This window comes from Ranitomeya imitator, chromosome 1, assembly GCF_032444005.1.
Source record: "Ranitomeya imitator isolate aRanImi1 chromosome 1, aRanImi1.pri, whole genome shotgun sequence".
NCBI classification, from domain to species: Eukaryota; Metazoa; Chordata; class Amphibia; order Anura; family Dendrobatidae; genus Ranitomeya; species Ranitomeya imitator.
Window position 1 is genome coordinate 131,158,406 of NC_091282.1, and position 14,238 is coordinate 131,172,643.

General features: G+C 41.0%; 1 protein-coding gene and 1 long non-coding RNA gene across 4 annotated transcripts in view; one reads left to right on the plus strand and one right to left on the minus strand.

Annotated features, from left to right (window-relative positions):
* MSH3 (mutS homolog 3) overlaps positions 1-14,238 on the plus strand; it is a 289,806-nt gene that overhangs the window by 128,364 nt on the left and 147,204 nt on the right. For all 3 annotated transcript variants that reach the window (XM_069751007.1, XM_069751017.1, XM_069751025.1), the window contains exons 10-12: positions 1,117-1,243; positions 5,805-5,889; positions 10,849-10,958. In XM_069751007.1, the coding sequence (XP_069607108.1) occupies positions 1,117-1,243; positions 5,805-5,889; positions 10,849-10,958 (322 nt within the window). The remainder of the gene's footprint in view (positions 1-1,116; positions 1,244-5,804; positions 5,890-10,848; positions 10,959-14,238) is intronic.
* LOC138664380 (uncharacterized) overlaps positions 1-14,238 on the minus strand; it is a 314,860-nt gene that overhangs the window by 64,151 nt on the left and 236,471 nt on the right. The window lies entirely within an intron of this gene.

Genomic DNA, 14,238 nt, shown 5'->3' on the forward strand with positions numbered 1-14,238 from the left:
CCATACGTCGCTAATGCAAGTCTATGGAGAAAAAAACGCATCCTGCGGGCAACTTTGCAGGATGCGTTTTTTCTCCAAAACGACGCATTTACAACCTCAAAGCATCACTGTACATAGCAGGCTGCAGCCAGCACTGCACAGTGAACAATAGAGGCTGTCTGAGATTAACAATCTAAAATGTTTAACCAAAAATACATGCATTTAAAGACGCACTCCAGCAGGTTTTTATGTCCCCTCTGTTAGCAATCAGTTATGTGCTCTACAGTGTGTGCATTAAAATACTTACCGGTCGCTCTCTTCTCCATATTCCAGCGCTGCTCCAGTCCTTCTCCTGAATCATGCGGCTGCGATTGTGATCAGCCGGCTCACAGCATATTCTGCGCAGACCCGAAGTTGCCTACTCAATGTGTATCTATTAGACTCAGAATAAGGCTCTTACAGACTTACATTAAGAAAGGAACGGTCCGCGGTGTAAGCCGGCAAGAAAGGTGCAGTCACGTGATGCAGGAGAGGCACCAAGGCAGTGCTGGAAACAAGAAGTCAGAGAACAGTAAATAATTTAAAGCACCCCTTAAGTAAATAAAATACACGGTAATAACAAAAATGCTGGAGTAGTAGCTTAAGGCGCACCTGTCGACTTAGTAGCAACAAAATCTCTGTCCCTGACTTTAGCTCCTCCCATCTCCGCCCCTTCCATATAATCTTATAAGCACCAACTATTATCTCCTATGTCAGTAATGTGAAAGTCTGTCTACACTGGATACTGATTTTACCCATGAATTGAGAATTTTGAGAATGAATGATCTGTCCAGGAGGAGAAAGAATCAGATTTTTTTAAAATAAAATTTTGCCAAGTTACTCATTTTCATGTGCACTTTTGAATTTCTGAAAAAAAGATAATACAATGGTTCCTGTTTAAGAAAAAATGAATACATTTAGAATTGCGTAATCAATTTAAAGTCTCATACTTCAATAAAGGTTTTAGGGCTCAGTCTTAGTAACATATTCCTTTTTATTAGGTGCTCCGTGTTTTCCTCTCCATTTACTACATGCTGTTATAATGCATTATTTAATTTTTTTTAATTGTTATTAATTAATTCATATTTTCTTTCCTAGATGTATTTGCCGGTTCTCAAAGGTTATTGCAAATACTGAAACTAGACAAGATGGTTATGTGTTCTTTAGCAGCGCTCATCATATATTTGAAAGAATTTTCCTTGGAAAGAATACTTCATGATCCAAGGTTAGTTTTGTAACTATCTTCTAGTACTATACTTACCTGACCCTGCTGCAACTACATCTGCTTCTGTCGCTACGTGCCGGCCAGTTTATTGTTGGGCTGGTCAGCAGATGTTGTCATCAGGGGTGTAACGACTGTGGTTACAGAGGTGGCTACTGGACCCGTGCCGGTGGGGAGCCGCCGATGACGCACATCCAGTTGAATGTTTTAAATTGCCTTAAAACATTCTCTCTCTCATTATTCTGGCATTTGGCAAATATTAATAATTATGGTAATACTAATTGACCTAAAACTGGAAAGGCTTATTCTGGTTTCATGTCAGATATTGAGAAAACATGCATATGTATCTTTTTATATAGTGTATGTAAACTTCTGGTTTCAACTGTATGTGTGTGTGTGTATGTATGTATACATATATATATATATATATATATATATATATTTTTTTTTTTTATTTATTTTTTTTAAATATCAGCATGGGGGTCACGATGAGGGACATATATACCGGGATGGAGGATATATATATCTCAGGATGGAGCCCAGGATAAGGGACATGTATATATCCCCCATCCTGGTATATAAGGATGGGACCTAGGATAAGGGCCATGTATGCCAGGATGGCGGATATGTATACTTGGTTGGGGCCCAGGATAAGGGACATATTCCCAGGATAAGGGACATATATACTAGGATGGGGGATGTATATACCAGGATGGGACCTAGGATAAGGGATATATATATATATACCAGGATGGGGAATATATGTATACCGGGATGGGGACCAGGATAAGGGACATATTCCCAGGATAAGGGACATATATACTAGGATGGGGGATGTATATACCAGGATGGGACCTAGGATAAGGGATATATATATATATATATATATATATATACCAGGATGGGGAATATATGTATACCGGGATGGGGACCAGGATAAGGGACATATTCCCAGGATAAGGGACATATATACCAGATTGGGGGGGATGTATTTAAGGATGGGGCCCAGGATAAGGGACATATACCATGATGGTGGATTTATATATCAGGATGAAGTATATATACCAGAATGGGTTCTAGGATACAGGACATATATACCAGGATGAGGGATATATATAGCAGGATGGAGGACATACATCTATATACCAGGATGGGGGGGCCCAGTCCAAATCTTGCTTTGGGGTCGATCGGACTCTAATTATGCCTCTGTGATTGGTCATTGATTCTATGCCCTGATGGGAGTTAATCATTATTATTGTTGGTCTTTGATATACTCCTTGTGGCCTGTTGTCGTTAACCACGACTTCTTTTGACTCTGTGATTCCTCCTAATCTTGACCTCAGTGTGTCTAATTCTGCTGTTATTGGGCTCCTGTTGCTGATTCTCGGCAGCATTTGGTTTCATTAACGGGCCGGCAGTGGTTCAGTCACAGCTCTGGGTATACAGAGTGGCGGCTGTAACTGCCCCCGGCCTTGACTGACAGTCGGCCCAAATGCAGAGCCAGTATCTGTCAGGACCAGTGGTGCGGTTACAGTCACAGCTCTGTATTCTCAGAGCGGTGACTGAAACCGAATGCTCCCCGAAGTTCATTTTCTCCCTGCAGCATTCAGCTAAGTGCAGGCGCCAGGCACATTAGTAACGCTATTAACCTGAAGATTAACCCCATATCAGTGTAGTATGCCACTTTCCTTCATGCTTGCCCATTTATAGTCTATGTAGCTGTTCGCGTGTCCATGTATTTTTTAGGACTGTGTGTTGGTAAAAAAAATCATGAAGTCACAAATCCAAATGACCCAAACAGTTCAGCTGATAGCCTCTTATATGCCACTGTCTATAACTGAGAGCAGCATTCAAGTGCAGCAGTTCTGCCCTAGAATCCCTTCGGTTGCCTATTTCCCCCACCACCTACCCCCATGACAATGCTATGATAAAATATGAAGTAAAAAAAAATTATTTAAATCACTCCACTTTTCCCAATTAAAAACAAAGAAATGTAAAGAAAAAAATACTCATATATGGTATCATCGCGTCTGTAAAAATTAAGTCTATCAATATATAAAATTAGTTAACCCAGTTGGTAAATGCTGTGCAGAGGAAAAAACTCAAAATGCAAGAAATGTGGTTTTTCAGTCTCCACAACACATCAACAAAAAATCAATAATAAGCAATCAAAACGTATCATGTATCCCAAACTGGTATATGTAGAAACACCAACTCGCTATTCAAAAAAATGAAGCCCTCACGCAGATCCTTTGATGGAAAAATAAAAAGTTCTGTCACTCCGAAAATGGTGACACAATCCAATATTTTTTTTCTATGAAGTTAAGATTTTTTTTTTTTAAGCCACTAAAATAGTAAAAAAAAACCTATACATATTTGGTTTTGGCCTAATCGTATTGACTTGGAGATGATGTTGTCTTTTCCACTAGTCTTCCGTACGGCTCAGTCCATGGCGTTTCAGAGTCATACATACTTGGCTAAAATCACGCCCGATCCATGGACATTGTCCGCTGTCGGGTTCTTTTTAAAGGGTTAAATGATTAATTCTCTGCTGCACCAGGGCTTCCTGCAGATCTTTCTTCACTTCCTGGCATTGGTCACATGCCGTCTACCCATGTGACCTCTTCAGCCAATCACTAACTTCAGTAGCCTTGTGCAGTGCTCCGCTGAGGCCAGTGATTAGCTGCAGAGATCTTGGGGTGCATGAAAGTGCTACCAAAAATTATCCTGCAAAATGTAGACCTTACAAATTTGATAATAGAAAAAAAAAATATGGCTATTCAAATGCAGTGATAAAAACAAAATACAAAAAAGCAAGAGCTTATGCAGGCATAGCGCTAACATCCAGTACCTTCAATTGTTCTTGAGATCGCAACCCCTAATTCACACTTTGTACTTTTATTTATCTTGATGTATCTTTTATACACCGTTAAATATAATATTGGATTAAAGAAAGGAGACTTCTAAATCTTCCACATTTATGTAGGTATCACTCCTGCCTCTGCCTTTTTTTCACAGCAGAAAAACACTGACACCTCATAATTACGTGGATATGAAAGACATTTAGTCAAATATCCCCGTCAAATTTTGCTATGTAGAAATATGTAACTTTAAGGCTTGTTCTGATTTTTTTAATTTATTTATTAAAAAAAATGTTTCTATAATATTACAAAGCAAATATATATTATATATTGTTATAAGTATACTAGATGGTAGCCCGATTCTAACGCATCGGGTATTCTAGAATATGTATGTAGTTTATTTATGAAGATTTTACATTGAATACACAGGACTGCACCAGTCGCTGATTGTTCGCGGCCGGCCACGTAGTTTATAGCACAGCCACGTAGTATATTGCACAGCCACGTAGTATATAGCAGAACCACGTAGTATATAGCACAGCCCACAGAGTATATAGCAGAGCCACGTAGTATATAGCACAGCCACGTAGTATATAACACAGCCCACGGAGCATATAGCACAGCCACGTAGTATATAACACAGCCCACGGAGTATATAGCACAGCCACATAGTATAGAGCACAGCCCACGGAGTATATAACAGCCCACATAGCATATAACACAGCTCACGTAGTATATAACAGCCAAAGCACGCAGTATATAACACAGCCCACGTAGTGTATAACGCAGCCCACGTAGTGTATAACGCAGCCCACGTAGTGTAGAACACAGCCCACGTAGTGTATAACACAGGCCACGTAGTATATTGCACAGCCCACTTACTACATTGCACAGCCCACGCAGTATATTGCACAGCCCACGCAGTATATATAGCGCAGGCCGCGCAGTATATAGCGCAGCCCGCGCAGTATATTGCCCAGCCCGCGCAGTATATTGCACAGCCCGCGTAGTATATTGCACAGCCCACGTAGTATATTGCACAGCCCGCGCAGTATATTGCACAGCCCACGTAGTACATTGCACAGCCCACGTAGTATATAGTGCAGCCCGCGCAGTATATTGCGCAGTATATTGCCCAGCCCGCATAGTATATTGCACAGCCCGCGTAGTATATTGCACAGCCCACGTAGTATATTGCACAGCCCACGCAGTACATTGCACAGCCCACGTAGTACATTGCACAGCCCACACAGTATATTGCACAGCCCACTTAGTATATTGCCGAGCGCATGTAGTATATTGCAAAGCCCATGTAATATATTGCACAGCCCACGTAGTATATAGCAATGTGGGCATCATATCCCTGTTAAAAAAAAGAATTAACATAAAAAAATAGTTATATACTCACCTTCCGTTGGCCCCCGGATCCAGGAAGCGTTTACCGATGCTCCTCGCGCGCTCCGGTCTCAAGAGTGCATTGCGGTCTCGCGAGATGATGACGTAGCGGTCTCGCAATGCATGGAGCAGTCACCGGAGCGTCGCGAGGAGCGGGAAAGGCCTGTTCTGGATCCGAGGGGCCAACGGACGGTGAATATATAACAGACAGAAAGACAGACAGAGAGACGGAAGTGACCCTTAGACAATTATATAGTAGATAATTACAGATGTGTTCTGTTTTTTCCTTATGGTTTTTTTGTTTTTAGCCGTTTCATGCCAATGTCTAACTCAGTTGACTGCTTTAATATGAATGGAATAACACTGAGAAACCTGGAAATCTTGCAAAATCAAGTAAGTGTCTGCTCATGTCCACAAACATGGTCTGCATGCAAACAGGTCACAGTTTCACCAGTAATTGATTTGACAACCCCCCCAGTTCATTTCTTACATCCCCGCGTTGGTCTTGTGTTTACTTTTGATGCAGCTAAATATCCATGTGACTGCTAAAGCCAGTCACTAATGTCCGCTGTCCTCAGAGGTATTGTATTATCAGGAATTGTCCTGCAATTTAAATCAGTTTATATGTTATACATATATTTTGGGGTGATTTTCTCCATTTATGAAAAATAAAAATAACTCACAATTTCCATTTATATCATATACAGTAGAGACCAAACATTTGGACACACCTTCTCTTCTTTATTTTCATGACTATGAAAATTGTAAATTCACACTGAAGGCATCAAAACTATGAATTAACACATATGGAATTATATACTTAACAAAAAAGTGTGAAACAACTGAAAATATGTCTTCTATTCTAGGTTCTTCAAAGTAGCCACCTTTTGCTTCGATGACTGCTTTGCACACTCCTGACATTCTCTTGATGAGCTTCAAGAGGTAGTCACCGGAAATGGTCTACCAACAATCTTGAAGGAGTTCCCAGAGATGCTTAGCACTTGTTGGCCCTTTTGCCTTCACTCTGCGGTCCAGCTCACCCCAAACCATCTCGATTGGGTTCAGGTCTGGTGACTGTGGCGGCCAGGTAATCTGGCGGAGCACCCCATCACTCTCCTTCTTGGTCAAATAGCCTTTACACAGCCTGGAAGTGTGTTTGGGGTCATTGTCCTGTTGAAAAATAAATGATGGTCCAAATAAACGCAAACCGGATGGAATAGCATGATGCTGCAGATGCTGTGGTAGCCATGCTGGTTCAGTATGCCTAGAATTTTGAATAAATCCCCAACAGTGTCACCAGCAAAGCACCCCCACACCATCAAACCTCCTCCTCCATGCTTCACGGTGGGAACCAGGCATGTAGAGTCCATCTGTTCACCTTTTCTGCATCGCACAAAGACACGGTGGTTGGAACCAAAGATCTCAAATTTGGACTCATCAGACCAAAGCACAGATTTCCACTGGTCTAATGTCAATTCCTTGTGTTCTTTAGCCCAAACAAGTCTCTTCTGCTTGTTGCCTGTCCTTAGCAGTGGTTTCCTAGCAGCTATTTTACCATGAAGGTCTGCTGCACAAAGTCTCCTCTTGACAGTTGTTGTAGAGATGTGTCTGCTGCTAGAACTCTGTGTGGCATTGACCTGGTCTCTAATCTGAGCTGCTGTTAACCTGCGATTTCTGAGACTGGTGACTCGGAAAAACTTATCCTCAGAAGCAGAGGTGACTCTTGGTCTTCCTTTCCTTGGACGGTCCTCATGTGAGCCAGTTTCTTTGTAGCGCTTGATGGTTTTTGCCACTGCACTTGGGGACATTTTCAGGCTATGTGCACACGTTCAGTTTTTTCACGATAAAAACGCTATAAAAGCACATACATTATGCATCCTATCATTTAGAATGCATTCTGCATGTTTTGTGCACATGATGCGTTTTTTTTCCACGAAAAAACGCGTCGCGGTAAAAAAAAGCAGCATGTTCATTAATTTTGCGGATTTTCTGCGTTTTTCCCGCTATTCTATGCATTTGGGAAAAAACACAAAAAACGCGTCAAAAACGCGAAAACAATGCATGCGGATTTCTGGCAGAAATGTCCAGTTTTTGTCAGGAAAATTTCTGCAAGAAATCCTGACGTGTGCACATACCCTCAAAGTTTTCCCAATTTTTCGGACTGACTGACCTTCATTTCCTAAAGTAATGATGGCCACTCGTTTTTCTTTACTATTCTGCCACCGATATACGTGGATGAGATGTGTCTGAGGGATGTGATCATGAATCTCTGTATAAACAATGGCGGATAGCGTTACTCGCCAACCTGTGCTCCTAGTATTTATCAGCTGCGCATGGTGGTCCGGAAGGATGATGCAGTGATGAATTCAACAGACTTTATTTACAGTACCTTGATGAGATGAGACATCAGGGAAGATGAAGGAATGAAGATGAGGTAGGAGTGAGGACTGTAGGTTAGAGCTGTTATAGAAGCACCAGATTAGAGACAATAGAAGCTCCAGGTTAGAGGCAATAGAAGCTCCAGGTTAGAGGTAACAAGAGAATCCTTTCTTTCTCCAGCTCTGCAGCACATGTGTGTTCTAAGATGGCACGGAGTACAAACAGGAAGAGAAGGAAAAGATAGGAGGAGCTATAAACAGAGCGGTATTATGGGAAAGTACCATTACAAAATATTACAGTGTAATACAGCAATGGCCAGTAGATGGCAGCAAAGTATAACAAATACAATAGATTATAGAACTAAGTATATTACCATTACATAAATGTCCATGTATGGCTGAAAGTATATCAGAATAAACTGAACAGCACATTTACTTAGCTGCTTTTTTCTTGCCCTAATACAAATTCCAACAGTCTATTCAGTAGGACTATCAGCTGTGTATCCACCAGACTTCTGCTCAACACAACTGATGGTCCCAACCCCATTTATAAGGAAAGAAATCCCACTTATTAAACCTTACAGGGCACACCTGTGAAGTGAAAACCATTCCCGGTGACTACCTCTTGAAGCTCATCAAGAGAATGCCAAGAGTGTGCAAAGCAGTCATCAAAGCAAAAGGTGGCTACTTAGAAGAACCTGTGTTAATTCATAGTTTTGATGCCTTCAGTGTGAATGTACAATTTTCATAGTCATGAAAATATAGAAAAATCTTTAAATGAGAAGGTGTGTCCAAACTTTTGATCTGTACTGTTTATGATGTAGAAGTTTTACGGTATTTATTAATGTATTATTTTTTTAAATATTCAAGACCACTAATCGCTTTATAAGGCTTAGGGTATGTGCACACGTCAGGTTTTTTTCCTGACAAAATCCGGAGAAATATGCCAGAAAATCGCGTTTTTTTCCGCGCGTTTTTCTCGCGTTTTTTGCGCGGATTTTTTGCGTTTTTTTTTTTTTTTTCCTGAATGCATGAAATCCGCAGAAAATCCGCAAAAAGAATGAGCATGGCCATTCTTTTTGCGGATTGCGTTTTTTTTGCGGAAAAAAACGCATACATCTGCACAAAAAATGCGGAATGCATTCTAAATGATAGGATGCATAATTTGAGCGTTTTTTTATGCGGATTTATAGCGTTTTTATCGGGAAAATCCGCAAAAAAAAAGCGAAAAATCCGGACGTGTGCACATACCCTTACAATAGACGGTAACACCTATTACATAAGATCCACCGTTCGAAATAGGTGATGGCTACTGCTTGCCATCTCTCTGTTTCTTCACAATGAACTCTGCACAAAATATGGAACATGCCTAGAAAACTCCCTCATAGAAGTCAAAAGCTTTTTCACTAGAATTCTGGTATAAATCGCTTTGAAAAGTCACAACATTTTTCCGCAACTCAACTTTTGGTGTTTTCATGACCGTCTCGCACATCGATGGCAAAGTGGCTGGAACAGGGGGTGGAACGGGTGCATGGCGACCCACGATTATCAAATTCATGACAAGCAGCAGTATTTGCTTTTTCCACAGTTCTTACTCCAGCGGGGATTGGAGTAAGATTTGTGGGGAAGTGCACGCCACTTTACGCCTCGTTTTTATTCATTAACAGGTGTGCGCCTCTTAAAGAATCAGAAGCCTCACACCCCATCTTGCGCCATCATCAAGACTGGTATGAAAACCGCCGGTCTAGATGAATCGGTGCTAAAGAGCCTGAGCCTGCCGATTGTGCTCTATTGTCTATGTGGATGCAGTAAAACATATCTCTACATGCTATTAGACGGCTGCCCCCATAATCCTGTGCAGAAAATAAAAAAAAATCTGCAAACAGAGAAGAAAGACAATGCAAAAAAATCTGCGTCTGAATCTGGTTGTATAGTGTTGATAACTTGTTATGACTGATTATCCTTGCTGGCACATAGAGCGCAGTGTCAGGGTTTGCAGAGCAGAACACTGAGCTGATATTGCAGCAAGGTTCTAGGCTTTCACTACGGCCTTGATGCAGATGGCGATACAGTTCATGTGTATTTCTTCCCAAGCAACCGCTGCAGCCACTAAGATTTCAGCATTGTAGTCAAGGCCGCATGAAAGCAAGCTGCTGTTAGATATTCCTCTTATTTTCTTTTACCATTTCATTTACCTTTATAAAAAGAATTTCATTCAATTTACATAAGAAACTGCTACAGGAAAATTATCAGATGCAAATCCAAAAAGAGAAAACACCCAAATATTCTTCATACAGTCGCCAGCCGTATACACGCTTGTCAATCATTGCCCTAAGGGACTGATGAGGGCTCTTCCCATGAATACACCAAATATATATGTACAAGGTCTTTTTTCCAGTTTATGCAGTAGCCATTTTGTGCCTTTTGTAGCTGCTGGAAGTAAGGAATTGTATATTCTTGTATGTTTTTCTTTATAGGGCTGCATTTTGAGCTGGATGACTCCTTAAATCTCCTCTTTTTAAACTAGTCTCGACTGCGGGCAAAATATTAGAGATACACCACTGTTATCCTTGCTGGAATCCACCATTATATATTAAGAATTATGTTATTTTTCATGATTATTTTTGGGATAAGTGACCCACAAAATGATAATGGTTCAGACGATGAAGAATTTGTATTCTTCTTATTTTGAAGGGAACATGTGAAGACTATTTTACTACTGTAACTAGTGATATGCCAGTATAGGTCCTAGAGCAACAATATAAAGGATACCTGTCTTCTAGTAATCCAATGCCTCAGTGCTCAGATTGGCAGCAGTATTGTTTGAATGTGACACATACTGAGCAGGGTGTAAGTGGAAATGCCACCCATAATATCTCAGGGGTGAAGCAGTAGCACGCCCACTCTAAAGTGCAAGTGTTTTTTAACTTTCTTAGGTGTTACTTATTCTCACATTATTTTCCTCCAAATGCAGACAGACCAGAAGACAAAGGGCAGCTTGATTTGGGTCTTGGACCACACAAAAACCCCATTTGGCAAAAGGAAGCTAAGACAATGGGTGACTCAACCATTTATTGATGCAAGGTGATTATTTATGTCTGAATATTATTTCATGCACCATTTTAATGGCTTTTGAGATGGTCACAGGTATTTTACTATTTACATTATTAAGTACATTATTCAGAGCCCTCCTTTCACAATGAATAATTATCATTTCCAAACAAGTAAGGATTGGGTATTTGGTGTTCTAAGGTAAGTCCAGAATTGCCTGACACATTCAGTAACCGAGGAAGAAATGTAAATGGTTGGATTATATGAGTGTCCTGAAATGTTGGTTAATTTTTGCAATTTTAAGATGACTATGATGAGCCACCACTACAGTGAAACCAGTTCTGCTATGGGTATTCTGTCTCGTAGGATGTCATAGCTGCCATATAGTGGCCACTTGGTTGAATTACTCCAATATTTGACAATAGTAGTTTAGCCATAGCTGTAATAACCTGCAAATGTAGTTTACACATAGATGTAATAACATACAATAGTATTTTACCCATAGATGTAAAAGTTTAAGCTGTGAGCACACGTTGCGTTTTTGCCCCTCAAATTTGCCACAAAACCTGAAGGAATTCCTGATGCCAAAAGTGAATGAAAATCCTGAAGTCTCATGGACACGTTGCTTATTTGTGACTTGCAGATTTGGTGCAGAATTAAATGTGCAGCATGTCAATTCTTTCAGTGTTATTGCAGCATTTTTTTTACCCATTGACCTCAATGAAGTCCGTCAAAGGCGCAGGACTGTTTCTGGTCTTGTTGAGTGCTCAGTGATTTATTGAAGGTACTCTTGAGTACAATGGAGCGTTCGGTGACATCATTCACGACTTTCAATCTGGCGACTTTTGAGGATGCATCGATGTAACTTGCTTTAGTGTGCCATAGACAAGGATCTTGATGAAGAAAATCTTGGTTTATTTCCAGTGCAACAAACAGTTTTTTTTTGTGCTTGATGACAGAAAGTGATGGAGCTTCTTGTGTGACACACGTTCTTTGACAAGCTGCATGCGAGTTGAGCAGACATCATTGCCTTCCTTTCACAGAGCCAGTACCATCTCAACCTTTTCTGCGGTTGGAATCTCAATGTAAAAAAAAAAAAGCCAGACCCACCATGATCTCACTGAGCTACCACAGGTGTCTGTTGAAAGTTTTTATTTCTGCCTCCGCAACAGGCGCATTGATTCCTTTGTATGCTATGAGTTCTTGCAGTGATGGCAAGTCATTTCATGGCTATGTGACTGGGATCTGACAGAGTTACCAAGCCTTCAATGATAAGTGGACAGTAAATGTTCTAAATTGACGTAGATTTTTTAACGCTGTCAAAGTACTATGAAATTAGTGACGAAACATGAAGATCTTCAGAGCAAATATCACATTGGCCATCCATCAGGCCTGATGGTAGGCACCTGAAGTATTGATGTGTATGTCTGGGTTTGCTGGTGAACAAAGGAATAGGAGTGCCTGTGTTATGACTTCCTTGTAATCATCTCTTGGATGACATTGTGCAAACAGGTTGATGAAAAATACAAGTAGACTCTCCTTATGTGGATGTAGCTCAGTTGAAACTGTCATCTTCCATTCCAGACGAAAACTTGATTTTATCCAGTTGATTCCAGGCAGCCGAAAATCTCTCAAACTACTTTATATTGGGACCTGTTGATGCCGGCCACAATTTATCAAACACACTTGCAATAATTAGCTTGTGAATGTGGTGCCTACATGGCAAACACTAAAGTTCTTTCTGCAGTTTCTGTTGCAAGAAGACAGATGAACGCACCAGCCTTTGTACCAGTGTTACTACTGGTCGCGTTTAATGACATAAACTTGACTTTTTCCAAGAGCTGCTAATCCTGCAGAACCTTGAATAATGCCTTAGCTTGTGGTGCTCCTGCGCTGTTAGGCATTTCTGGGACCAACAACAACTTCTCGGTTCCTCCTCCTGACACTAGAACTGCCAGTCGCTCAGCAGTTTCATTGCGGATCTGACTTGCAAACCTTTTCCCATCCCAGTGTACAGTTAGTGGACCACTGCTATCGAAGGAAGCTTTTATAGCACTTGCTGCAATCTCTCGATGTCGTTGACGAGCCTGTCTGTTAAATTCCTTATTCAATTTGAGACTATGGACCACGGCCAAGAGACTTAGAACAGTAGCAAACAGGTAGGTTGCTTTTCTATCACTGGTATTAGTTCTAGAGCAGCAGAAACTTCCGGAGTCACAACGTTGACAGATCTTACCGACTTGCGTTTCTTGGGACTAAAATGTCCTTCGCTTTCATCACTATCAGACGGAAGCGCCGTGTTTGCTGCAACTGCTACTACTACTGCAAAGTTCAGCTGATGCTGTCGACTGCTGAACTCGCTCAGCTTCCTTTTTTCTTTGTTTCTCTATCTGTAATTCTCTCATAAATCTTTCCTTGACCTTGGCCACCTTTCTCTCTGGTCCCATGTTTCCACTATGACATTTTTCTCTTTGAGCAAACAAGACGTCACAGTCTTCCTGAAGTTTTATAAGTTTCATGGCATCAGCATGAGCGACATTAAAGAAATCATCACTTTTATTAACAAATTCCTTCTCCTTGGATTCTTGTCTTTTGGTTCACCATCTAGCATTCTTCTTCAGACTTTTCCACCTTACTGATCACGTGATATTGTTACCTTGTCGGGATTAAAACCGGGCCAACACCTGCCAATTCAACGGCAGCTTAGAATCGGTAATACCGCCTGCTGTCCTTCCAATTAACCACATTCCTCTAACACTGCAATTTGAAGACGCCATTTTTTCTGACAACAGTGACTAAACATGTGGGAGGCCTAAATAGCAAACACAAAACCACATTTCATTAAAGTGTGACGCGCTGCTAGGGATGAGCAAATCCCTGTTTATTCGGCTGTTCACCTTCTCCTTCGCCATTACCAACCTGTGCTAAAGATTGAGGGAGGGGCTACAGCTGCAAAGTTTGTTGATTGGCTGCCATGCACTCAACCTTTAAACAAACTTTATTGTCCGGGACAGTGAATGGAGCTCGAGCGCGTGCTACTGCACATGCTCGCCCTCTGCTGCATTCACTTCCAGTGGAGGTTGGACAGCGGCCAAATTCTAAGGGATTCGCTCATCCCTAGTTGCTGTAAATCAGCCTAATATCGCTCATCAACACTTGCAAATTACTATTAGAAATTAAAGTAAGTGAAAAATTGAATTAGTAAAAAGCACATGGGAGTGGTGTAGGCTGCTGAGTAAATATTTAGGGATTAGACTTACCTAAAACCGTGAATAATACTGAATGCTGTCTGTAATCTGGCAAGTTTACAAGA